The 27,699-nt window shown below is 35.4% G+C and overlaps 2 protein-coding genes and 1 long non-coding RNA gene across 3 annotated transcripts; all 3 read right to left on the bottom strand.

Annotated features, from left to right (window-relative positions):
* Positions 1–2,731: 2,731 nt before the first annotated feature.
* Positions 2,732–6,812, bottom strand: LOC133828950 (uncharacterized). The gene is made up of 3 exons (XR_009891408.1): positions 6,684–6,812; positions 6,523–6,601; positions 2,732–3,876 (listed from the first exon to the last, which is right to left on the bottom strand). It is a non-coding gene; the product is annotated as an uncharacterized LOC133828950 (long non-coding RNA).
* Positions 6,813–12,263: 5,451 nt separating this feature from the next.
* On the bottom strand, positions 12,264–22,650 carry LOC133830417 (transportin MOS14). The gene is made up of 27 exons (XM_062260394.1): positions 22,408–22,650; positions 21,631–21,708; positions 21,466–21,528; positions 20,833–20,880; positions 20,596–20,742; positions 20,324–20,455; positions 20,143–20,183; positions 19,761–19,852; positions 19,125–19,252; positions 18,700–18,775; positions 18,483–18,603; positions 18,306–18,405; positions 17,383–17,464; positions 16,598–16,680; positions 16,406–16,525; positions 15,831–15,882; positions 15,435–15,590; positions 15,194–15,317; positions 15,012–15,093; positions 14,843–14,931; positions 14,688–14,762; positions 14,518–14,572; positions 13,843–13,962; positions 13,656–13,748; positions 13,421–13,566; positions 13,079–13,256; positions 12,264–12,958 (listed from the first exon to the last, which is right to left on the bottom strand). Exons 1-27 carry the CDS (start codon positions 22,528–22,530, stop codon positions 12,680–12,682), a joined length of 2,883 nt encoding a protein of 960 aa, XP_062116378.1. The 5' UTR covers positions 22,531–22,650; the 3' UTR covers positions 12,264–12,679.
* A 1,877-nt stretch (positions 22,651–24,527) lies between these two features.
* Positions 24,528–27,124, bottom strand: LOC133832161 (uncharacterized). The gene is made up of 4 exons (XM_062262540.1): positions 26,537–27,124; positions 25,422–26,434; positions 25,127–25,270; positions 24,528–25,026 (listed from the first exon to the last, which is right to left on the bottom strand). Exons 1-4 carry the CDS (start codon positions 27,122–27,124, stop codon positions 24,528–24,530), a joined length of 2,244 nt encoding a protein of 747 aa, XP_062118524.1.
* Positions 27,125–27,699: the final 575 nt, after the last annotated feature.

Below are 27,699 nucleotides of genomic sequence, written 5' to 3'. Positions count from 1 at the left end.
AGAATAAACCAATATCACACTCAGAAACGAGTGACCCGCTCTGATACCAATTGAAATTCTGTTTTTAGTAATTACCAAATTAATTAAACCAAGTAAATTAATTAAGGTGCAGAATGGTAATTAAATGTTGAAACAAATTTCAGATCTGTTGGGACAAAATACGAACTTGTCACGAAAGAAACTGAACACAATAAAAAGACAATGCAAAACCAATAAAGACCGCAACGAATTTTTACAAGGTCCAGAAAACCTTTCGGATAAGGTACTCCTTAGGGCCACGCCTAGAGAATAAAACCAAATAATAAAGAATCACAAGTACAAAATATTGACTTAAACAAAACAACACCCCCTCTTGACATTTGCCGCAACTTTGTTGTACTTCTCTTCACTAATCTGATTCTGATTGAAATGCTCAACCATTTGAACTCTCTTCAATGGCCAGTGAGTGCTTGCATCCTCCCGACGCAAGGCTTGTAAAAATCTTCTCCCGAAGACTATAATATTTGTGTTCAAATTACAACATGTATTCACTCATGAATGTGGTTCAGACTCAACACAAAACTAAACACTCACTTCACTACAAGATCACGCGAATACAATGATCTTTAATATATACTATGAACCCTCCCATATATTACAATTCGCTCACAAAATTATGCACCAAAGAGTTCACTTTTTCTCAAGACCCTAGAAGCCTATTTATAAAGACCATTTCGTGATCAGAAAGGCTGAGAAAGAATCTCCAATAAAAGCAAGAATATTTGAAGATATTCTTGATTAATGAAGATTTACCATTTTTAGTTGATTTTGATCCGAAAGACACGGATTTGCCGGGGACAGCTATTACATGCGTCAGATCAAATTTCTCAAGATAGAAATAACAATTAATTCCTTCAAAGAATGTATTTCCTGAAGTTTATTATCTTGAGCAGCACAAAAAATCAAAAAACAAATATTCCATAAATGAATTCGAAAAAGCACAAATTATTTTCTTTATAAAACCAAGATACAAATTCATTTTATAAACATATTGTGAGAATATCAAACTAAATAAGGAATTATTTTCAAACCTTACAAATTAATTCAAGATATCAATTATGAAAATCACAATAAAAAAAGAATTTAAAATCATCTTTCAAATAAAAAGACATCTCTATAAAATTTGTCAATTGTAGGATTTACAAATTGTATCATCTAATCACATCATATAAGTCTTTTTGTTAATAATTTGACATTCTTATTACATTATAAGTGATTTTATTGTTAAATTTCATTATATAACAACGTTAACTATATAATTTGACTATTTAATTACATTTCACATTATATAAGTCACATAAATCACATTATCTCAGTGCATTTTTAGGGTCTCTCAGAAATATGTACAAATAACACTAAGAGACCCGAGTCTCTCAGTGCATTTTGACAGTCTCTCAGTACATTTTGAGGATCTCTCAGTGCATTTTGAGGGTCTCTCTGAAATTGGTACAAATAACACTGTGGATCTGGCTTGTCTGACACGGCCCAAGACTCTTGGCGAAGAGCCCGTTCCACAGCTTTAGCATACGTCTCTGGGCCAGTTCTACCAGTGTCTACACACCTAGCAATGTCTCTGCGTAGGCCCTTCATAAAACTCCACGTCTTATTCTCTTCAATGCTCACCTGGTTCTTCGCAAACCTAGACAGTTGGTCAAATTTTCGAACGTAGTCCTGCACGCTCGATGTTCCCTGCTTCAGATTAGTGAACTCATTCACTTTGTGCTCAATCACCGCCTTACTAAAGTACTTGCCATTGAACAAGGTCAAGAACTCTAGCCATTCCATCTCGGCAACGTTATGCCATTTCTTGGCTGCGTCCCACCAGATGCGAGCATCTTTTCTCAGCATATAGGTCGCGCAGACTACCTTCTCTCTCTCAGTAGTTCCAATGAAGTCAAAGATTCTTTCCAAAATACTAATCCTTTCCTCTGCCATTGAAAGGTCACTGCTCCCCTCGAATATAGGTGGGTTTTGGTTGCCGAACCTTTCTGATATAGGTTTTGCTCGGGAAGCTCTTGGCGCTTCTACTGGCTGTACATGTTGCTCAATGATAACCTGCGGGCCAAGGTTTTGTTCTTCATTGTTTGCAGGTGGTACTTCGTAGTTCTGAGAATTGTTGGGTGGTATAGGGAGTCGTCCCAGAAGGGTGTTAAATCTTTCAGCTTGGAGGGCATCAGCGTTCTCCTGTCTCTTTTGCCCTCTTTCTATTTGAGCTCCTTGCGTCTCCACTAGCCTTTGCAGATTGTTCATCTGCTCGGCTATCTCACGAACTCTATCATCTTAGTTTGGAGCTCTAGCGGCAGGCGCATTCTGAGCTTTATCAGCAGTTACGGCCTGGCCTCGGTCAGCAACATCCCTTCCTCTTTGTGCTCTCGTCCTTTTCCCTTTCGGTAGCTACCAGCAAGGCAAAGATCCTCTATCTGAGTTTCCAGATTTGGTTCCGGTTGTACTCTTTGTCCTCGGCCTCAACCCCTTCCTGTCTCAGCCACAACCTGCATCTTGGTCAATGGTCGCTCTCTCGGCTGGGTCTGGTTGATTAACAGCTCGACCTCCCCCGGCTCGAGTGTTAGGCACCATCGCAAGTCTTTATACAACAATGTATAGTAGGGAAGAATATTAACTTAATTAAGCACGCCAAACATATTAAGCACAACAAGCAATCAACAGTTTTTAACAAAAGTTAGCAACTTCATGTCATAACCTATACCATATACAACAACGTTTTAAGTTTGGGTCGGCAAGTCTAAGGGATTTACAAAATTAGCCCTAAAAAAAATGGACTTATATCCCTGCTAGACCAGTTACTAATTTCCTTAATCATATACAAGGTAGGTACATATTTCAAAAGTAGGTGGGTTTCTAACACCTATGCAGCTCCTAACACCTAGCCGGTGTCACTTTCCGCTGCCATATTAGAACCATCCTCAGGATCCTCCTCGGGATCTTCCTTAGGATCTTCCTTGGAATCTTCTTCGCGATCTTCCTCATCTTGGTCCATCGGCTCCTCATAAGAAATTTACCCATCACCAAGTTCTTCATTAGCCACTTCCTCCATTGGCGGGTTCTCAGCTACAACTACACCAAAGTCCTACAACCTAGTAGGTTTGCAAGGTCTTTACAAAAAGTATCAACAAGACCCTCACAGCATAACCTAATCTAAGTTGTCCATCAACATATCCAGCTCTATGTCGGTATCCTCGTCAGACTGCTCGAGATCCTCATCTTGCTTTACTGAAGACTTCCATCATGTACTGCGTACATTGCCAAATGGCACGCCAATGTCGTCATTCGTACTCGAAGTGGCAAGGAATTCTCATCGTTAAAGAGTCTATAGAAAATTGATTCTAGGCGAAGGGATCATGGGTAGTTTTCCTATCACAGGGTCACCTATCTCAGGTATATCGACCATAACCTACAATTTATAGAATTGAGGTGAATAAAAAGAAAACAACACACTAAAGGAAGAAACAGTACTGATAGTGAGTGTCGGTCTATCTTTGTGAAATGTACATGTGGGTTATCTACAGAACCGGCTCAACTCGAGCTCTGATACCAACTGTAACGACCCGGATTTTCAAGACTCGATAATGCGGAAATATAAATGTTTTCATTTAACAAATGTCTCAAAAACCCATAGAAAAAAAAACTTTTTAAAAAGTCGTATGGCCATACTTAACATTTAGTTACAAACATGTTTTATAAAGATTAGAGTGAGCCTAGTTTAGGAAAATTACACAACATTTCCAAAAATAAAAAGGCTTCCCAAAAGGTCGGTCCACATGTACATTTTCAAGGAAGACTCCAGCGTTCACTGCTCTGCCTTGCCCTTGCACTTACCTACAACATGAAACAACTAGGTAAGCGAAAACGCTTAGTAAGATCAACTTTCAAACAAAGCATGTAGAGAATTAGGGTTCCGGACCCTACACAATCAATTTCAAGAACGCTAAAGCGTCCTGGCAAACTTATGGTCATGCCTGATAACCAAGGATAAATTAATTCATAACTAGATAAAAATCCTGCACTCAGAAAAATCCCAGAACAAGCAGATATATTATATCACAGCTAATTCTTATCAACAATTATATCCCTGCACTCAGAAAATCCCAGAGCAAGCAGATATATTATATCACAACTATATCTCATCAACAATTATATCCCTGCACTCAGAAAATCCCAGAGCAAGCAGATGTATTATATCACCATATAATTCGAGACCAACGCTCGACAATTTCCAACAATTCAGGCGTAACGCGCCCTCCAACATAATTTCTAATCTGTAAAAGAGAACCGAGTCTCCACACTAAGATCTAGCCAATAAATATTCTCATCAAGGGTAACTATTGTGTTACCTAGGGCATCGCTACTTATTCAAGAGTGTAATCCAATTTACACGGTTAATCAGTGGTGCTGGTGAGCAGTTGCCCCTAGGGTGTTCAGCCTCACTCAATCTTGGCAACCCCTAGTATCTCTAGGCACTCTCACTGAATGGCCAATATTCACGGCTGCTATTCGGGAATAACTTATCAGAGCACTTGCTCGGATTCTAACCGTCCAATGATTAAGTAAGCATGAGGGCCCCTAGGTCCCATTTATCTTGGCGCCCCTAGGTTTAACCAACTTATCCTCATCTCATGGCCACTCGTCGCGGTAATGAACCGGACATAAATAAAATCAAGCAGTGTGACAGGGATCAACCGTCTAGGATATGACGGACTTCTACCGTTCATATTTTCTAATTCAGCACTCACTAGACTAACGTCTCTAAGCAACTTTCTATGACAGCCTATATATGTGCATGTATCCCTATACTAACATACAAGACAATAATCATTTCATGTTGCAGCCATACAATATAAGTTGACTTACTTGGAGTCCTTAGCGCTCAGCAGGTTTTCACCCTCCAACGTTCAGTCCAGTTACGCTTAGCCAATACTGTAGTTATCCATACAGTATACTCGGATTAACTATGGCACTCATAATTCATTATTATTATTTTGGGCAGTTTGGTCATTTTAATAAAAGTCATTTGTAAGGATTTATAATCCTTATTTGGTTTTAAACCTATTAAGGAAAGTCATACAAAATATTCGAGACTAAACCCTAAGTCTCGGGGAGACCTATCCTAAGGTCTCGATACCTAGGCTCGGGTATCACAATGGTATTTCCCCACAACCTGCTAAAAATCTTATTCTTTCAAAGTATCGCTATTAACCCGCACTTTCGACTAGTCGGTTAAAATATGTAAGATTTTAGCCGGTATTATATCCAGAAAATACAAATAAATTCCTTAATTATTTTTAAAGAAAATAAACTCTTTAAATTTTCCTTTTAGTTTTCTTAAGGTTTTAATATCTAAAAACCGATTTAAGAAAATTGCCTAATTTGTCTTAATTAGGAAAACCATTATAAATTTCTCATCTTGACTAATTAATTTTCCAAAAGCAATTAATCAATTTTTACTTACTAGAAAAATAATTCATTTAATTATTTTCTCAAAATATAGGGTTTTAAATCCTCTTTTAATTTATTAACTATTAATAAATTAAATCTCTTATTTTTAGAAAGAATAAAATCTCTTTAATAAAAATAACTCATTTAAACTCAAAGGGGTAATTTTAGTGAAAATATGATTTCAAGACTTACCAATTTATATCTTGAAATAAGCAAAATTTTACTTTTTACCTTATGTTCCAAAATCTCATTTTTACACTAAGTGTGAAAAACATATTTTTCACATTTTTAACTACATACTTCGTTAGTTCATAACTTGAAATTTACTTACCCAATTGTTACCAAAATTTCCCAATTCCATTTTTGTTATGCCATTTAGGTCTTTGTAAAATCTTAGGTCAAAATGAGCATTTTTTATTGGTGAAATCATTTTCCAACAATGAGGTAAAAATGACATTATTTTCAAGTCCTTATTTTTTCCAAACTTTGACAGTTAATAACTTTCAAACCGTTCAATATTTTCTTACCAAATTTTACAGTGGAATAATAGGTTATGCCAGAAATATGTCCACAAAATTTTAGAAAAAACTGGGTTCATTTTCCCTATACAGTGGCTGTCCAAACTTGGTTCCGAAAATAAGAATACGAAAAAACTGTTTTTTACCTAAACTTTGAAATAGCATAACTTACTCATTTCTAAACATTTTTTAGTGTTTCAAAAGCTCAATTTTATGTACTCAATCTCAACAACATCACAGTACAATTTAATTTTACAAAACCAATATACAGTGGCTGCTTGACCCCTTGGAAGTCACAGCTCAAAACATGTTTTGTTTTAGGGTATCCTACAAAACTCTTGGGGGTTTTGGTTCCCATTTTCAAAAATCAATACACATGCATCATAAAAATTATTAAACAACTACCATAACCTTATTACATCACCAACAAGAAACTTTAAGCATTAAATATACAAAATAATGCTTAAAACTAAAAACCCTACAACAAAATCATCAAAAGTAAATTTTTTACCTCTTTGGTGTTCTTGCTTAAGGTTTGGACCTTCCTATAAGCTTTGACTCCTTCAAAACCTTTCAAAAACCCTAACAAACTTCCCCCAACAACATAGTCAATTAGCTATTTGAAACTCTATGCTTAAAACTTTACAAAAACCTAGATTAGTGAAACTTTACCTTAGGGAAAATACTTCCTAGACCAAGACTTAGCCTCAAAGTTTCCTTGGTGTTCTTGGGGTTGAAAAATGGAGAGAACACTTTGAGAGGTCTTCAAAAATCAGATGAGTGAATGAGAGAGAGTGGTGTGGTTGGTTGGGGAGGGTTGGAAGAGTTTATCACACTCTAAAAATGCCTAAAAAAACAATCAAGTGCTTTACTCCCACTTGCCCACTTGACATTATCCCAAACCTTTAATTAAATGGGATTTAAACTCAATTATTTTTTTGTTCACATCTTTAAAAAGAGTCACATGGCCGGCCACCATTTCACTTTTTCTATGTTTTATATATATATATATATATATATATATATTTAATGGTGAACAATTATTTCATAAGAAGAAAAGTCCAAATTGGCTTTTGACACATTTTTCACTTTTATTAAGTTTTAATCACCAAAATTAACATTAATTAATTAAATTTAATGTCTCTCATATTTAATTTAATTAATCACATAATAAAATTTAACCTAAGGTCCATTCATGGAATAAAATTCCCCATTTCGGCAAAATTAGGCATTTAACACAAAATGCCGTAAAATTTCCATTTTCTTTTAGGTTTATTATTTTTGACCAAACTTTAACTTTTATGAATGTATTTTATGCCCAAAATATAATTGCCATGATTTTTCATTTTATTTTCCGAGATTTTTACCCGATCAGGGTTTTTGTGTCGGTCCAGGACCGAAAGTCTTATCTTGACTTTTAAAATCACAAAATTCATATTTTGGCTAGCAATAACTCATGGAATACTTACAAACAAAATATAATATTATTTAAAATAATATTCTTAACCCGGGAGAAAAATCCCGACCCGAGTCGTTTAAAGGTACCCAAAAACGTAGGACGTTACAACCAACATATAATTGAATTGCATATGCCTGACTCAAAGTATCTATGTTGTCGTCATTGAGCAATGTTGTAGCAGACTCGTTGCACTGACCAACAATGTGCATTTTTATTGTCTTAAGCACGAATATACCACAATTTCCACTATTAAAGACAATGTAACTATATTAGTATCATTTTTATATGTTATCAAGACATACATGTAAAGTTTAAATAAAACTTACATTCTCTGGCTTTGAGTAACAATATTCCCGAGGACTACTTCTATCTTTATGAAGTACGCACATTGAGATCTAAATTCATCGAAATGACCACTATCACAAAGTAATAACGGAAAATATTCAACAAGTGGCTGCATTGATTTGTCCATTGCCTCTATGGAACTCCAATAATCCCAGTTCGACTCATAGATCCACACTGTCCACAATCTCATGTCAATCAGAGATATTGTCCAATGTTTGTTTTCATGATTCCATGGCACATAGACTACGGTGCTAGTCTCACGAGACTTATAGTATAACTCACGCACATCTTTCCCAAAATCATCAATCAATATGCATCTATCTTCTTGAAAGATATCTTGAAATTTGTCCATTCGTTTTCTAAATATATAGGTAATTTCATCTATGTGCTGCCAAAAATGATCATTTATTCAAATATTAGTTATGCTGAAAAAAATAGTGTTAACTAAGTATTAATAATAATGCTTACCTCAATATTAATATATTGTTGCTTTGCCAATAATATCTCAAAAAATATTCTGTCTCGAAATGATTGGTCGCACCGAATGGTTGTTCTGCCCCCTGTATCCCCATTATACCACCTAAAGAAAGCTTCCACATCTGCCTCGATGGGCAGCCTAAAAGGGTCGAAATTAGGAGGTTTATACTTTGAGTATCAACATTTCTTCGACCAAGATATGAAAGGTGACAACAACTGTTGGACACATTTTCTTAACCTCAACGGTTTACCATCTCTAACTACTTGTTCTACCTCATCGCCATGTTCTTCATTACTAATCCCTTCATAAATAATTGATGGTGGTGTCTCATAGGTATTTGTAGGTGCATGGGACGGTGTGGTGCAATGCTCTCCGGAAAGTTGTGTAGGAGTATTACTTACATATGGGTTGTCATCTATATTCTCCTCTCCTTCAGATGTGGTGATTTTGTCTCTTGAAGGCTCTGTAGGAATATCAGTTACATGTGGCTCATCATCTATATTCTTCTCTCCATGAGGTGTGGTGAGTCCATCTAAAATGTCTGCATGCGCATAAGGTGTATCCTAGAACCATGAAGTAACAAGACATTTATAAACATAATTAAGAAATATAGTAAAAAAAAACTAAAGTTGTGCAAGAATATTAGTTACCTGTGCGTCACCGTACACATTATTCTCTCCTTGTTGGTCATTTATTGTAGTTTTCTCTCCTCTAGATGGGGTCATTCCCTCCCCAGAACAGTGTGCATGCACAGGTCGAAGGATGTCAATCAAGACATCCAACTTTTCCATTAATGTCATATTACTCTCTATTCAAAAACTCACGCTGATCATTGTCTGCCATAATTGCCTCATACCTCTCTTTATTCAATTGTTCCATCTCCTCATATCTTGATATGTGCAACTTTTCTTGCTCAACCATGAAATATTTTAGTGACTTCAATAATTCATTATTAACATCATGAGTTAGGACAGATTGCGAGGATGGCACAAAAGGAGTTGGAGTAACTTGAGGAGGTGGCAAACCCTGAGAGGATGGTTGATGAGATGGTGAAGACTCCATAAGCACATCACCCACATCAGCTAGAGGAGATAAATGTGGCTGAGAATAATCTACAAAGACTTGTGTAAAGGGTCCCTGTCAGGATGTTGGATGAGATGGTGAAGACTCCATACACACATGACCCGTATCAGCTAGAGGATATAAATGTGGTGGAGAAGAATCTACTAAGACTTGTGTTTAGGGACCCTGTGAGGATGGTGGATGAGATGGTGAAGACTCCATACGGACATGTGCCTCTACTCTTGCAACTTGCTCGTGGCTATTACGCAAGATGACATCACCAGATAAAAATGAAGAAATTAGATCTATGATGTCATCTGTGTCATCTATGTAGTTATTCATTCTTTCATAGAAGGGTTGTACCTTTTCTTCTGGACTTGGAACAAGAGTAGGCTGCACAAATAACTAAAAAAGAAAACAAAGGAAAGTAAATTTGTTACCATAGCCAAATATTTACATAAATAAAATTAATAAGGAATTTTATGTGGATAAATACCTTCGCGTCTCATTCTATAGCTTCAAATAATCCTGTAACTAAGATACTTGTATGGATCTCATTAAACTTCTAACCAAACCATCGCAGAATATGATTTCCTAAAATTATGTGTTTAATCATTTCTCCCAATTTTGGCATTGCTTCACATATCCCTATCTATAACAATCAAAACAAATAATATAAGCAAGAAATAAAATACAATATACAGTATTAAAGAAAAATTAGATGCAAATGTAAAAAATTATATTTTCTTACTTGAAATATCCAAGGACAGCCATTGAAGTTCCACCTTATAATTTTATCAAGATCATCTCCACCTAATTTTTTTATGTCTAGACGAGTGATTTGCTCTAAAATCTTATCGTATACCAGCTTTCCCCAATAATATTTGTCAAATATCGCCAAGTCGTCCACTAGTTGTAGCCAATATGGTTCTATTGTCGAAGTGGGACTTGACATTATGAGAAACGCACTACGCATGAGATAAAGCACAACTTCACTCTGTCTTTCGTCCTTTCCTCTTTTGGTAGATACAGCACAACTACATCCGTTATTTTTATCGACTCATTATTGAAGTACTTTTTCTTTAAATTGTTCTTTGATTTAACCACTTCCAATTCTTCAGGTGTTGGTCTGTTACTAGTATCTAATCCAGATACTATTGCAAATTCTTGGAGAGAGAACCTCACAGGCTTTCCATTAATCAAAAACCATAGCTCATGATTTTTTTGACAATTTATCCTCATTAAAATTATTTGGTGTGATAAGCTCCCACAAAATTGCCCTTCAGTAGGGAGGTCCAACAAATGATCCAATTGAGTATATTTTCTAAAAACATTCTTGTAGCCACGGATTTATATTTTTAATCACACTCAATGGACTCTAGGAGGTAACTTTTGATTTTCTATGTTTATATTCATTCGTTATAACACGTGACACACAAGGAAGATCTGTTGTGAAAACAGTTCTACAAATCTGAAATATTTTGTAAAACAAATTAAAACAATGCAAATTAATACAAACAATAAGTATAAACATTAAATTGAAAAAGGCTCTAAGACCTGGAGGGTCTCTCAATGCATTTTAAGGGTCTTTCAAAGATTAGTGCAAGTAATCTTGAGACCTAAGGGTCTCTCTATGTATTTTGAGGGTCTCTACAAAGATTGGTATACGAGACTTGGGGTCTCTCAATGCATTTTAAGGGTCTCTCAGTGCATTTTAAATATAAACATTAAATCGAAATTGGAAAAAGGTCCCTAAGAACTTGAGGGTCTCTCAGTGCATTTTTAGGGTCTTTCAAAGAATGGTACAAGCAATCCTCAGCAACCCCTGGGTCTCTTAGTGTATTTTTAGGGTCTCTACTAAGATTGGTACACTCAACTCATGGTCTCTCAATGCATTTTAAGTATAAACATTAAATCAAAATTTGAAAAAGGACCCTAAGAACTTGAAGGTCTCTCAATGCATTTTTTGGGTCTTTCAAAGATTGGTACAAGCAATCCTGAGTGACTCATGGCCCATGGGTCTCTCAGTGTATTTTAAGGGTCTCTATTAAGATTGGTACACATGATGTATTTTGAGGGTCTCTATTAAAATTGGTACACGTGACTTAAGACCTCTCAATGCATTTTAAGGGTCTCTACTATTTGTAATTAAATATAACAATACAAATAAACTTAAAGCTTAAAACTATAGTAAAACTTAATTTTTTTTTGAAATTGTATATCAATAAACTCAAAATGAAAAGATTCTATTTTACTAAATTCAAAACTCCTTACTTGTTCATTTGGTGAGGACCGAGAAAATGTTGTTGAAATCTCCATTGTTGATTTCTTTCAAAGTGGGTATATTGTTGAAGGACAACTGCTCAAAAAATTAAAATAGTGAAGCAACAAAGAAGAAAGAGAAAAGGGAATGAGAATGAGAAGGAGAAGGAGAAGGAGAAGAAAGAGACTACTCCTGAGTTCGTTACATTAATCTCTTTCTTTTAAAAAAAAAAAAAAATTTGAAGTTTAAGTTATATAAACTGTGAATTTCGTATTATAAGTGCCACGTCAACTTTGTTTTCAAAATTTATTAAAAAAAGAAGTCATTCCGCAAATTTCAGTTTTGCATTAGGTTATTCCCTGCCAGACTGAGATCAACACCTAAAACCCTGCAAGATTCCCCAACCTTTTTTTTTTTTACTTTACTATGTTTAGTCTCTCATTCCATCATATAAGGATGGGAAAGAATATGTTGACCATTTCTCCATGAAAGAAAGTATTACCTAGGAGATCATATATATTAATATTTTCCTCCCAAGGTATCATAATTCATAAGCAAACACCTTTTTACATCCCATTCATCGATTGAGTTGATCACATGAGGTGAAGTACTTGGAAAGTCGGTTGCAAACTTGCAATACAAATGTTTTGAGCACTGATAAATAAACCAAATCAACTCAAAATTTCCGTAATTTGTACAGCAATTACCCAAGGTTTATAAATATATCCCAACTGTGAAGAATGAAACACTCCTATGAAACCCTAAATAAAAAAGAAAAAATCCTGTCATAACCTTAATCTACAGCTCTATACCATGTGATATTTCTTACCCCAAAAAATGACAAAGCCAAGAGAAAGGAAACCACTCAAAGATCCCACAACTCATCAACATATAGATACAACAATTGATCAACTCTCCCACCCAATATAAAGAGGCAATGATTCTCTTTAAAAATTGGAGAATCACAACAAATACTGGATTAAAAATAGAGAATAATACACAATCACCGAGGCCTGGTAAAATGGCCCCCACTCTACATAGAACTCCAATCTTGCCTTTGCCTATGATACTGGTGAAATATTCAACTCAAGCGGCCTCAAAGCTCCTTGAACGATCTCCTGGACTGTTCGGTTCCGACGACAAACATCTGATAACTCATCGATCGGGACCGCCAAAGCATTAATATCACCCCCTGATGCAGCATCTGACAGTGCTTTCAAAAATCTTGAACGTTCGATCTCTGTTACAGCCGTCGAAGGAATTAGTGAAACGCTTTCTTTAGCCCACTCCACAGCTTGTGCCCCATATGATCGATTTAGCGATAATAGTGTGTATGTTACCTGGGAGAAAGACACAATGAAGTTCCCAACATACAACAGACAAAAGTGATGTGACTTTTATCTCTAGATCAGGGTTAATGCTTTCGTCACAAAGGCTGGAAAAAAAAATAGCCAAAGTACCGTTTCTAGTCTAGAGCTAGGGAGTGCTCCAGTCAATGCAGCAACCAAAATTCTTGTGATGACAGCTCCTCGAGGAATTATTACAGCATCCCTAATAGGTAAGTACTGTTCCCCTTTGCTAGAGTTTGCCAGATCAAATATATCAGATAAGAATGTCAATATTGAATTTGAGGCTTCTCTGCAAAACCAAAAGAAAAGAAATTATCATCAGTCCATGTTTAAAAGTTGAGAAAGTACACAGTAATGATAGCATGACATCAAAGACCATAGACAAGATAAAAAAAGATTTAATGGCATTTGCCCCTAAAAAAATGACTTGTCTACTACAGTAAACAAACATACCGGTGCTGTACTGTAATCCCGATCATTGAACAATCTACTATTGATGGAAAGACTGGGGATGGAATAAATAATTGAGGACAATATCGAATGCATCTTGATGCTAACAAAAAACAATCATCTGCTATATCTGGTCTGGCAGTAAATTCCTGTCAAAAATTATGCATATGAACAAACATCAATACAAGCAATATCAGATGGGAAAGTGATTGAACTCGATGAAAGTATGACACCTTACCTGAATATTTGTAAGAATATGAGTTGTATGCATAAAGAGTGCTTCAATCAAACTTTTCAAATAATTTGCACAGGATGGGTCAGAACCAAATATCTGCATAAAAAGCTCAAATGTATGACTTCAAATAATTAACGTTTTGTTAAAATCAGTAGCTCACCACCTTATGAGAAGGAAAAATAAAATATACCTTAATGACCTCACTAGAGAGATAAAGAAAACATGGTTGGTGATGTTGCTGATAAAGGCCTTGGATCTCTTCCAGCATAGCGCCAATTGTAACTCCCATGAGCCTTCCAGAGGTTCTCACCTAAAGATTAAAAAATTAGCTGGAATCATTAGTAATAAAGATATACAGATTCAATCCTGGCAATAAAATATATCTTTTTTTTATAAGAAACAGTACATTTTGTTAAATTAGCTCAGTCGGGTTTGAACCCCGGACCTCTTACACAACACACACCCAACCATTTGAGCTAGACTCAAGTGGCTTAATCATATCAATAAATTATTAGAGCATACAAACATGAATAATGACCTAAGAAATATCCCTCTCATAATTCAAATTTCAAACTGGTCTAATAGATAAAATGAAAAAAAAAAAACTGGTCTAATAGATAAAATGATAATCACAGTCTGTTCAAATTACTAACTGATCTAACAAACAAATTGATAAGCGCAGTCTGTTCAATTTACATGACACGATGGATTCATCACACAAACTAGTCACGGAAAATATATATATATACATGTCTATATCACTAGGTGTGTGCTGACATTTTTTTAATATATATTTTTGTATATTATTCTTTTAATTTTATAAAAATATTATCATGGAGGAGTTGAGACAGTTCAGCAAACTCACAGCATATTTGCAAGCTCGGCAAAGAGACTCCATTGTCCGCATATCCCAAGCACGACTACACAGTCATTTTGAGGCACAAATTAAAAGTATTTAGAGAACAATGCAGTATTATTCATCCCAGTAAGATCAAGTGGTATTATATTGCCAGAAAGCATGTTGTAAATACTCACAGATCAAAGATGGCTTTAAAAATTGGCCATAGCCTTTGAATTGCATCTGCAACAGCTTCAGGATGATATACATATCTAAAAATGATTTCACTTGCATGTTAAAAATATTCCAAATCACAGGAAACACGGACATTGCAATAGGATATAGATCATACCTGAAAATGTAGGCACACCGGTCAATATGAACTGTTAACTCTCGTGCAGGTTTTTTATTTAAAACTTCTGGACCTTGGTTGACAATTTCCTGGTTTTCAATTAGCATAAGATCAGTAGTCTCATCCCCTCATAAGATATCTATATTTTTCCACGTGAAGTAAAACTCACCTGTAATGGAGTAATGACCGGTGAGCATAACATCGCCAGAGCTGTTTTAGCTTGCTCAGGAGGAAGCTCTGTAATAACAGTGCTGTAAAAAATAATAATAAATAAATAAAGCAAACTCAAAGGATAATAAATGGATTTTGTGCCAAATTCACTCATCCCCAAAATTTTCAGTAACAGTTTACCTTAATGCTTCAACAAGATGCAACGAGTCTTCAGGAGAGACTTTAAAACTACCTTCACCATTCACTGCCCTGTGATATATATGAAAGAGGCCATCCAAAAATCCACAAAGCTTTTTCCGGCAATCTACATTATTTAAATCAGAGCTATAATTGTAGTCTTTTTTCTTCTGCATCTTTTAAGAACACAGCTTAACTGATTAACAAAATAGATAATAAACTGTAATGAAAAGAGACAATGTACCATCACAAATGTGTCTAAATGCTAAGGCCGCAGCTGCTGCAGAATCTTCAGATTTGCCCATGCCACTCATAAGGATTTCTATAACTGAAGGTAGTATAGATAGTCCACTAGATGCAGCATTAAGCCATTTTGAATAAGCTCCAATCGTTAGGCACACTGAAATATTATACACATCAATCACATGAGCAGAAGGAAAAGAAAAATGGAATTTCCATTTATTAGATCTTTGTATAACAATTTCAGAGCAAGTGGACATCATGTGATTGGCATTTTTGGACAACCTTACCTCTAAGCCAGATGGTAGGGAGAGGATTGCGAAAATTAAAATTAAATTCAATTAAAAATAGTAATAAAAGAAAAACAAACTCTACATTTGAAATTTAATAACTGCATTACCTGTTTGGAGTAGCTGGGGATGTTGTGGAAGTTTCGGAAGTAAATTCATAACCTGAGCAAATCAAACCAAGAATGTAAACTAAATTTAAAATACTTAAATATATACATATATCATATATGATGAAATTACAATTTGCAGTCATAGATACACAAACAAAGCAAGAAGGCAAGTCAAATATTACAATAATAAAGAAATCTTCATGTGTAAAAGATGAAGGCATTACTTGGACAATAACAGAAAATTTGGCCTTTTTTATGAACACATCAGCAACTATAAAAGACACGTAGGCCAGCAAGTTCCTCAGATGAGGATGGCAAAAGGCAAGCATACAGCAGGGAAAATCATACAGATTAAATAACAACTATATTATTGTACTAAAATTTAATCAGAAATGGAAGAAGAGATCTTATCAAAAACAAATCATTGCACTAGTAATATGATCATTTTCACGACTGGAATAAATTTTAAGTAGCTTACTGTGCTTGTTGATTAGACAATAAACAAATGGCCTACAATAGAGGTTTTTATTTTACAGGCTGAAATCAATACACGAGACATTTAAAATTAAAAATACCTGTGGCATTACTTCAGCTTCAACAACTGATACATAATTTGAAATAGCACGGATGCAAAATAAAGCAGCCTCTGCTGGACGCCATTCACCGTGTTCATCATTCTGATATCTGCCTACAGCCTTCAATAAAATCATAATATTAAGCCACTGTATAAAAGGACGATCATATTACATCGAACAAATTGTACAAACCTCAAATAGCTTCGTGTATAGAATTTTAAGCGTTGGATCACCACCTAGAACTGACGCTGCATCAATTAAGACATCTGCCACAGCTGGCAACATTGTAGTTTACTTAGAAATGTATACATCGATATTTGGACAGAGAGACAGAAAAGATGCAAACTTTACAAAGTCATAGGAAAACAAGTATTAAACCTGTGAAATAAATTGAAACAGAACAATGCATCATATAGAAAAACCTAGCAACTCAACCCAACCCAACAAAAATATAGTATACATATGTATAAATCAAGCATACATGCGTAATATGTGGTACAGTATATTATGTCAAAATTTAGTAGCACATTCAGTTCTTTTCATATCCATTAGCTTCTGTGATCTTAAATTTCAACCATTTATCTGATCTCCTTTCACTTCTACCTGTTTATAAGTTATAACCGATAATATTAGTAAGAATAAAAACCCAAAAAAAGGACTAACATCAAAGACTTCAGAGGTATTGACAGCTTTGGAAGAAGCTTATATGTATAAACAAACTTATGTTTGTTGACTACATTAATAACAAAACTTCTGAACCTGTAAAACTTCAGAGTCTTCAAAATTACAGGTTTAATATCTATCTACCATCCAAAAACCAGAAACTTGAATCCCAGTTTGAATTTTGAAATGCGCACTGAATGGGATGGCAGTATCCTATGATGAATTCATTTGCTTTTTACACACTTCACAAACAAAAACAAAAGCATAATAAAAAATAACAATAAAACAAAATGTACTAAAATTCTAGAAATTACCATATCTTGTTTGCTTGAATTCCTTGAGGTCTTCATATGAAAGGTCCTGATCATCTTGAGGATATTGAACTCGAAAACTTACCTATACAGAAAAATTAAACTGATGATGGTTATTTACATAAAAAAAAAAGACAGGAAATGAGCATATGTATTGAATCATCTGCTAGTTAAGGTCAATGCAGGAACTTGACAGTCCATTCTTTTTGAGATAACTGATGAATTTAAATCCTCAATTCATCTTCTCATCCATCAATTGATAAAGCCATTACTATTTTTAAAATATTGTTTCAGACAAAACTGAATTGCATGTACTTCTCTCTGGCAATAAAACAAAAGGTGACATTTTCTGGATATTTAAGACTATAATCAAAGAGTACCGTGATATTTTAAACTTGGCTTGTGAACATGGAAGCAAGAGAAGGGAGAAGGGAATATAAAATTTGGCAAGGTTGGATGATTTTTTGGTTGACTTGGTTGGAAAGAAATAGTACAATTTTTTATATTACTGAAGGAGATTTTGAGTATGGATTATGGAATAATTAAGTTTTAGGTAGCTTTATGACTGGTGGATGTAAACAAACTCAAAGGTTTATTCTTTTCAGATTTAGCAAGGACTTGAGGTTTGTTTTGTAATTCATGGCCTTTGGGGATACTTTATTCCCAACTTCATCAACATTAGTAGTTTCATTTCTTATAAAAAAAAAGTAGAAAAGAGCAATCATATCCAGCTTAATGCTAAAAACACCATTGTTAAATATAAAATGACATGCTAAAGAAGTTTAGAAAAAAGAAGAAAAAGAGGTTAACAATGCATATCATCACCTTCAGACTATCACAATAATGATTTACAATACAGAGGCTGAAGGTTAAGCCTATGACACAATTTGAGTATTACTTAGAGATGTTGACATAAAAAAACTCACTAGGGATACAAGGGACTCGTATGCCGGTCGGAAAACCTGCAGCCTTCTATTTCTCTCAGCTTCAATGGATGACTCGTTACCAAATGAATTATATGAATCCCTACAAAGTTAGAATAGCTATATTAATATTCTGTTTCAAGCATTTGATGCTCGAATGAGCAGTCTCAGAAAGCTTACCTTCTGGTCAAGTTCACCTGAAGACTGTGCCAAAAATTGAAAGTCATTGAAGCAATATCATACTCAGGGTGTGAAGCAACTTCCAGTAATGCATGCACAATCAACATTGATTCATCAGAACCTGAGATAGAGCACAGAGTTTTCAAAATTACAAAAGGAATCTTGTTAGCCTCGCCTTCAAATAGCGATTAATAATTTACAATAAAAAATCAGATACCTGTTGCTATCAGTTCAACATATGAATCACCCATGTCAGCAAATAACCGAGCAATGGCCTTCACATCTTCCTCATCCTAAACCAAAATGAAAATTAAAAACTGATAAAGAACAATCCATAAAACTGATTTTTTTCCACTACACAAGCAATAGAGGAGGGTCTCGCAAATAAAGATTTAGAAGTAGACAAGCATTAAGGTAATTAAAGAAAGCAGCATATATGTTAGCACCATCTTTGCATTTAAAACCTACCCCAATCCAATAAAATAGTAACATAATTGTACAAACTACCAATTACCAGAAAAGTTAGAGCCAACCCCAACCCAACAAAATAATTGCAATTACATTAATAAATAAAGTGTCTTAGTCTATTAGACTCTTAAGAAAACACAGGACAAAACTTTTAGGACTACACGAATTGGCTACCTTTGAAGAATCTCTAAGCTGCCCCTTCAGATTCATTACTTGAGGAACAATTACTTGAATTAGTGGCATATGAGCAGGAACAGCACTGTAGCTTCCGGCTGCTGTATAATGGATCAACTCAGAAATAACTGCAAACAGAGAGAACAAGGGGTAAAAGACAAAGAAACATGTCAAAGATTCTTCAGATGTAAACAGCTGATTTTTTCACAGCTACCTTCTCACTTTCTGAATTTTCACTACAAGTTTGTGTGTAGCCATATTTAATAACTAAATGTTATTTGACACAATAATTAAATTATATTTGATCAATACGAACCGAAATTTGAATGTCTAATATTTTATTGTGTAGTCTATAAATTCCAACCATAAGAATGTTTAAGTTATTCCGTAAGAACTACAACTTATAAAACAACACCAACACAAGTGTATAAAATTAAAGACGTTAGGTTACTTTTATATATGAACATAGACAAACAGAGAAATCCAATTCTAGGAAAATTAAATAATAAAATAACACTATAACAGGTGCATACTGCATAGAACTTAAACACATCGTTACTTTATAAAGTGAAAAAAACTATAAATCCATATAGGTAACATGTAATACATTATATCTGTATTTCTTTGGGAAATTACCATTTACTGATGCCTCCGAAAGTATTTCAGAATTCAAGCTTGAGAGAGCAGTGAGCACCAATGGGTGAGATGCAAGCACACTTCCTGGGATCCTGAAACCAGCCAAATTTCAACTAATAGTGAACATGAATTCAATCATTTTACTTAGTTTCTTCTATATAATACAAAAAGAACACACATAATTTTGAATTGCGGTACTAAAATTTGCTAATTATACACAAGAAAAAACGAAATTTATTTCTTATCTTCTTTTATGCAGATTCTTCCTACAAGAATCCTAATTCACAACAGAATTATACATCCTTTACTCATGAAACGAAAAAGAAAAACATAAAATTTATAATGGGAGGTGAGAGAGAATGAGAAAAGAGAAAACACATACCCATGCTTTAGTCTAAGCCAAGAAGCAAACGCCTCTAGAACCTAAATTAACAAATGAGCAGAGATGATCAATAGGACACTTAAAACATGCACGTATTCAAATAGAAACTTATGGTCACAATATCCTGACATCAATGTAGACTGAATTATGAGGTATATTATGTTGAAAAAAGGGTTCTCACCTGCTCTTTAAGCTCATTAATATTCAAACAAGCTGTTAAGATATTAAGAGCAATCTCGATTTGCAATGTCAGCTCCTTTTCAAATTGGCGACGTCTTTCTGGTCGAGCAGCTATCTTATAGTTGAAAACTTCCTGATCATGAGAAAAAAATAAGAAAAGGAAAGATGAGCAGTGAAATCATGTATTATCATAACTGCAAAAATAAAAGCTCCAAAAATATGTATTTTATAAATTATATCAGAGCCAAAGACTCAAAAAGATATATTATTAACCTCTGGCAAAACTGTAAGCAGCTCCAAGAATGCTGGTATGTATTCTGGATGCGCGTTCATCTCATCCCGGAGCCAATTTACAATACCCCCATCCCCCCAATCTTCTGCGGCAACATATACAGCCAAGGCAGCAACTGCAATGCTAATCTAAAATTCCATTTGATCAAGCAAGATATCCACTAAGCACATCAAGGTAAAGTATGAATATACATGAGGCAATCTGCAAAAAAATTGTACCTGTGTTCTGACTTTTGGGGGGCCCTTGTGGAACTTTCTAAGTAAATTCTGCATTTAAAACATTCATTTATTGCAAGTAATCCCTTGAGCTAAAACATTTGTATACAGGATCAAGTGAGTGTACAACAATTTGGCAACTATTTACAAAATAAATAATAACGAATGCACACCAGACAAGGGCAGCAACTTAGACTAGCTCATGCTAATTTGAACCCCACTATTTCTAATTCTAACCAGCATCTAGAATTTAATACAATCCAATAGACAAATCCAAACAAACTCGTGTCTTTTGTAAGAGAAAAGAAACACGCCTACCATGAGAAAATATACACCACATTTTTTTTTTTTGTACAAAAAAAAGAATGTACTAATAAAAATATCATGGTAATCATCTATATTACATCCTAAGGCAGTAGCAAAAGTGCTCCTCCTAAAATATTGTCATATGATTGAGGGCTCAAGTATTTGACACAACCTAAACAGCCATTTACCCTTTGAGATTGTACTGAATAATACTTCTGAATATCCATAGAATAATATCTTGTCATATTATAATGTCGTCTTAAAATTCAGAAGATATACATAATAGCTAACCTTCTCCTATGTGGAAACTGAGAATGAATACTCACTCACATTTAATGAATCCCGCAATGGGCGAAAAGCTTCCGAAGGTAGTTCTTCAAAATCGCGCTGAACCTAGAACAAAGTCTCAAAACACAAACAACAGTCACACACTAAATTATAGTTTTGCAGTTTGGATTTTAGACATTCAGAATTAATTAATTGAGCGTAACTTACCTTGCTTCTAAGAGTCTGACTACAAAAAATTAAGGTTTCTAGATTGCTAGAGGCATCATGAAGCAGGTTATCAGCCACCTATAGAAAGGCTCCATAAAAATAAGAAAGGAATCCAATTAGATACTATCGTAATATTCATAAAAGATATGAACTTGAGCAATCATAATAAAACAAAAGTCACCCATTTGTCATAAAATCAAAAGCTGTGCATTCTCAAGGGGTGCCTGAATGTTAAATTTCATAGCAGATACCAGCTTCCACCTCAAAAGCCTTCTACATTGATATTCTTTGTTTTAAACCCAACTACCAAGTATTTGTTTGTAAAAGTGAAACTTAAGCGGACTTCCTTTAATCACGTGAAATTTATCCATAATCAAATAACACAGAATTGAAACAATGAATTCAGTAACCACATTATCCCTTACAATTATCATCTTACAATTCTATAACAAAAATCAATCAAATGGATTTCCATGTCCACCATTTTCTCTACAAAACAAAATTACTCCTCCGCTCAATTGATAGAAAAACAAACCCTAAAATCTCAAAGTCTCCACATTTCAAACTCAAAGAACGCCAAAACCAATACAAAACAATAAAAAATCCAAAATAAAAATCTAATCTCAGCTAATTTCATGAACAATAACCAAATCAATGCTAAATCGCCAAAAAAAATGAAGGAATCAAACTCCGATACAAATCCAAATCCGAGAAAGTAAAAAAAAAGCATCATTGATAGGTCAAAATCCCCGAAAGAGGAGTTAAACGACGGGCCACCTGCCAAGCGTCGAGGGTGCGCTGAAACTCCTGGAGCCAGCGATCGGCTTCCATACGAACCGCTCCATCAGGATGATGGTATAGTGCGTTTAGGGCTTCTTTGACAGTGCTCTGGAGGTCCATGGTTCGAAAACTCGGACCGATAACAGGAGACTGACTGAACCCCACTCTTCCTGGATTTGTTTCTTTTATCTCTCGCTCTCTCTCTCTCTCTCTCTCTCTCTCTCTTTCTCTGTTTTTCCTTTCTTTCTTTCCTTTTTTTTTATCAAAGGGTTTTTTGGCGCCCGGTGAGGGGAGGGTTGGGGTTGATCAGCGAAGGGAGAAATGAAATCTGGGCCGTCAGATTGGGCTGTGTGGCGTTTGACTCTTTTGGTCAATTGGAGCTGTGACAATAAACGAAGGAAGCTGGTTTGGGGCTAGTGTCCACGTGGCGTGAGATTAGGTGGGTTGGGAATTCGAATGTGGGTCCCGTTGTACAGATTGTCAATGTTGAACTCTTCGTTGGAAATTTTTTTTTTTTTTTGATAAAACGTTGGAAAATATTTTAAACTACACAAATAGGAGAAATAACAAGGGTTTTTAGCAGAATTGCTCTTTCGCTATGCGTGGGTTTTCAAGTTAGTCCTTGAGAGTTTTCTTTTTTTCAATCAGATCCCTATATTTATAAAATACTAAATATAAGATTCAATGTTTTGTCCAAAAAAAAACACTAACATTCAAATTTTTAGTTTTAAATTTTATGACTTGAAAATGTTAATTGAAAACTAAAATATGTGTTTTCAAAATTTTAATTTATTTTATTTTCTAAAATGTATACCTTGTCTTATAATTTGTTATGATAATATGGCTCTTTCCTTCCTACTCATTTCATTGTGGTGACCAAGGACAACCAATTGATGCTTCCATTATTATAGGTACATCGGATATGTTTTTCTTGAGAAACTATACATTTTAGTACTTTTGTTCACTTGAATATCAACTTACACCCCTCTAATTTAATTAATATCAAAAAATACTATTTGTATGACTAAATTTAACTAAATATTTAAATACAATTTTTGAATATTTAATATGCATATTATGTATTTTAATATGAATTTATACTTAACATTATTTGAAGAAATTGATATATGATCGGTTTTATGAAGATGATTGGATGAGAAGAAGGATCTCATCTCGCTCAACCCTCTTGTGGGTTGATCTTGTTAGACCTTGGAGGTTCTATTTTTTTTTTTTTTTTTGAACAAGAGAAGAACTTTTATTCAAAAACCAAGCAAGATACAAAGCAAAGAAAGAAGCAACAACTTCTACACAACCAAACCGCAGCCTGCAACAGCAGCAACTGCACTCAAAAAACAACTACCAACCCTCTACAACATTGAGCAAATACCTGTCCCTTTTGCTAAGTTTATGAGGACCCAAACCCAAAACTCTACATTTAACAACCTTCCTAATTTCCAAGCTAATACTTCTAGCTGTACTACAAACAGATTCAAAGATACATTTGTTCCGATTTTTCCAAATAAAATACATAGTTGCAGATAATACAGCATTTATAATTTGGTTCTTCAGATCACTAACAGCTTTCAAACACCATTGCTGAAGCTCCAAGAAGGAATTCGGCCACTGAAAAAAGCCCAGCCAGCTACTAATTTCCCAAATATTTTCCTGGAGAAAATACATTTCATGAATAGGTGGTTGTGAGTTTCATTTTCAGTGTCACAAACAGGGCATAGATCAGATGGGATAGGCATTATACGGCTCAAATGATCTCTGGTGAGCAGATGAGAGTTAAAAACCTGCCAATAGATAAATCTATGCTTGGGCACTAGGAGTTTATTCCACACAGTTTTAGCATACACAACTTTTTGAGCAACAACAAGAGAGGTATAAAATTGTTTAACTCGAAATTTACCTCCCTTTTCAGCATGCCTCAAAGAAGCTTCATCAGTAACTTGTCTAAGCCTCAGCAGCTTCTTAAAATACCAGCTCATTTCTTGCTTGATAGGAATACTCCAAATGTTTTGCTCCTTAAGATAGATGGAGTTGATCCATCTAACCCAAAGGCAGTCTTGCTTGCTAGAGGTCGCCCATAAAAACTTCACCATCAAACCCATGTTCTATTTCTTGCCATCGCGAAACCCAATACCACCCAGCTTTTTAGGGAGACAAACCTTCTCCCAAGAAGGGTGATGAAGCTTACTCCTATTCCCTTTAGAACCCCAGAGGAAGTCATGACAGCTTTTATCTATGGCAGTTGTTATTTTATAAGGAAGAATGAATATGCTCATCCAGAAGTTTCTGATACCAAGCAAAACCGAGTGAATTAGTTGAGCATGACCAGCAAAAGACAGATTCCTACTCGCCCAACAATTGAGATTCTTGTTCAGTTTGTCCAAGATCACCCCACAATCTGAAGCTTTCCATTTAGTAGGACGAAGATGAACCCCCAAGTATTTCAAAGGAAAAGAGCCTTCTTCCATTTGCATCAAGTCAAGAATCTTAACTTTAATGTCTTCTTTAACTCCTCCAAAGAAGATATGAGATTTCGTTTTGTTCGCAGAAAGACCTGTAGAATCACAGAACTTCTTGAAAGCTTCTTGAATACCTCTCACTGAACTGATGTTGCCTTTACAAAAAATTATCAAGTCATCTGCAAAGCATAGGTTAGTTAACCTAAGTTGTTTACACATAGGATGAAATCCAAACCCTTTTTTACCATAACATTGGGCCAATAATCTGGTTAGATACTCCATTATCAGCACAAACAGGAGGGGAGACATGGGGTCTCCTTGACGAAGACCTTTTTCCCCTTTGAAAGTACCCTGAATTCTTCCATTCATGAGGAGATTGTAGCTCGTTCCTTTCAAACAGACCAGAATCCAATCAATAAATCTCGAGGGGAAACAAAGATGCTTAAGCAGCTCCTCCACAAATGCCAATCAACTGTATCATAGGCTTTGATAAGATCAATCTTCATTATACATCTCGTTGAAATATTCTTCCTAGTATACCCTTTGAGGAGATCCTGGAAGATCATAATATTATGAGCAAGAATTCTATTCTTTATGAAAGCCCCTTGGTTGCTATGAACAAGAAAGGGAAGCACTTCCGAAAGCCTTGTACAAAGCATCTTCGAGATACACTTATAAAGTGTATTACAACAAGCTATAGGCCTGTAATCACTAGCTGTTTTCGGGTCTGCAACCTTAGGAATGAGGGAAATCACCGTTTCATTCAGCGACTTTGGCAAAAACCCATCGTGAAAAAACTCTAACACAGAATGAGAGATTTCATCTCCAATGTTTTCCCATAACCCTTTGAAAAAACCTGATCCGAAGACATCCAACCCAGGACTTTTAGAAGAGTGAATGCTGAAAATCGCCTTCTTCACATCACTCTTACTAAAAGGCCTTAATAAACTGACTTGCTGCTCCAAAGTCAGTCTATTACCCTGGTTCAAACAATCTAAGTCAATCTCCTTAGTAGTCGAACTTCTCCTCCCCATAAAGTTCTCAAAATGGGTGAGAAAGTGCTCAACTACTTTCGAATAATCATCTTCTATTTTGTCACCAATAGTGAAAGTTGTGATTCTGTTTTCCATTCTTCTTTTCCTCATAACAGCATGGAAGTACCTCGAGTTTTCATCACTAAAATTAACCCAATTAACTTTACTCTGCTGCTTGAGAAAGCTAGAGTACCGGTTCAACATATCAGAAAACTTCTGCTGAACTTGAATAACAGCTTGATGTAGAGTAGAGTCAGTGGGATTAGAAGCCAAGGCCTCCTGAGCTTTGCTGAATTCCTCCTTTGCCAACTTGTAATCCAAGACTACATCACCAACCTCTTCCCTGTTAAATCTTTTCAGAACATGTTTAACTCTAAAGAGTTTCTGCACAATCTTATTTAGGCCTCCTCCCGGACCTGAATTGGAGTTCCAGCTATTCAAAGCAGTCTCTTTGTAACCTCGATAATGCAACCAGTGATTACAATATCTAAAGGGTTTGAATCCCACCTTGTTCAACTCCTAGCTTTTAATCACACAGTAGCTATGGTCTGAAACACAATCGCATTTGAAGCAAGCTTCAGTTTTTGGGAAAGTGTCCAGCCAATAGTCATTAGTAAAAACTCGATCTAGCTTGGAAAAAATCCGGTCTCCTACATCATGCTTGTTGGACCAAGTAAAGTTCGCTCTAGAGCACTTGAATTCTTCCACTTGGCCTAAAGTCAGCCAGTCTTGAGCATCAGCAATGTCTTTTGCTAAGATTTGTCTCCCACCATTCCTGTCCTGGAAGCTAAACATAGCATTAAAATCCCCGAAAATAATCCAAGGATTATTCAGTTGACCAATACTAGCCAACTTGTCCCATAACTTTTTTCTCTCCCCCATAGAGTTACTACCATAAACCACCGTGGCAAAGAAAACCTCCTGCTGGCCACACACTTTTATCTTGCAGTGAACAAGTTGAGGATCCTCGAGCAAAATTTCGACCTTCACAAACTTAGCTTGCCAAATAACCAAAATCCTACCAGAGGTGATAGAACTAGAAAAGTATTCCCAATTAGGGAAATTATTCTCAAAGACCTCTTGTATATTCTCATGTTTCACCTTAGTCTCAAAAAGAGCTCCAAAACCAACCTTATTCTCCTTACAAACATCTAGAACAGCTTTTTGCTTTTCTTTTTTATTCATACCCCTCACATTCCACCCTACCATATTACAAACTTCCATCAATTAATTGGGTTAGAATTGGTGACCAAAAGCCCATCCCCAGTTTCTTGTAAAACCGCATATCCATTATTCGTACTAGCCTTGATTGGAGCTGCATCTGCCTTGTTAGGAGCTGCCACTGCCTGTCTTGGCCCTCGCCTTTTGGGAGTAATCCAATTGCCAGAGATTTCATCACTGCCTGTTTCATCTTGCTGAGAAGAGTTTGGAATACTCTGTTCTTCATTACTCTCCTTTGAATCGAAGCCCCTATCCGAGCTCTTTTTCCTCTCATCTGCAACAACACTTGTAGAATTATTCTCTTTTTTCTGGTATAGCAGTCCCAGATGGCTGCTGTTGTTCAATCTCTGTACCATTTTGTATCTTTTCAGGTTTCTCTCCTTTCTCAACAGTGGTCTTCTTCTTCCAAACCACTCCTTTTTCCTTGTTACAATTAGCCACTATATGACCTAATTGAGCACACGCAGCACACTTAGAGGGGAGCCATTCATACTCAACCAATTGTTCGACTAATTGTTCCCGTTCATTGATGTAAGCAATAGTTTTTGGAGGGTGGTCCGAAA

Source organism: Humulus lupulus, chromosome 4 (genome assembly GCF_963169125.1).
Source record: "Humulus lupulus chromosome 4, drHumLupu1.1, whole genome shotgun sequence".
In the NCBI taxonomy this organism is placed as follows: Eukaryota; Viridiplantae; Streptophyta; class Magnoliopsida; order Rosales; family Cannabaceae; genus Humulus; species Humulus lupulus.
The sequence above is the reverse complement of the archived record's forward strand: the minus strand, read 5'-3'. Positions and strand labels throughout refer to the sequence as shown.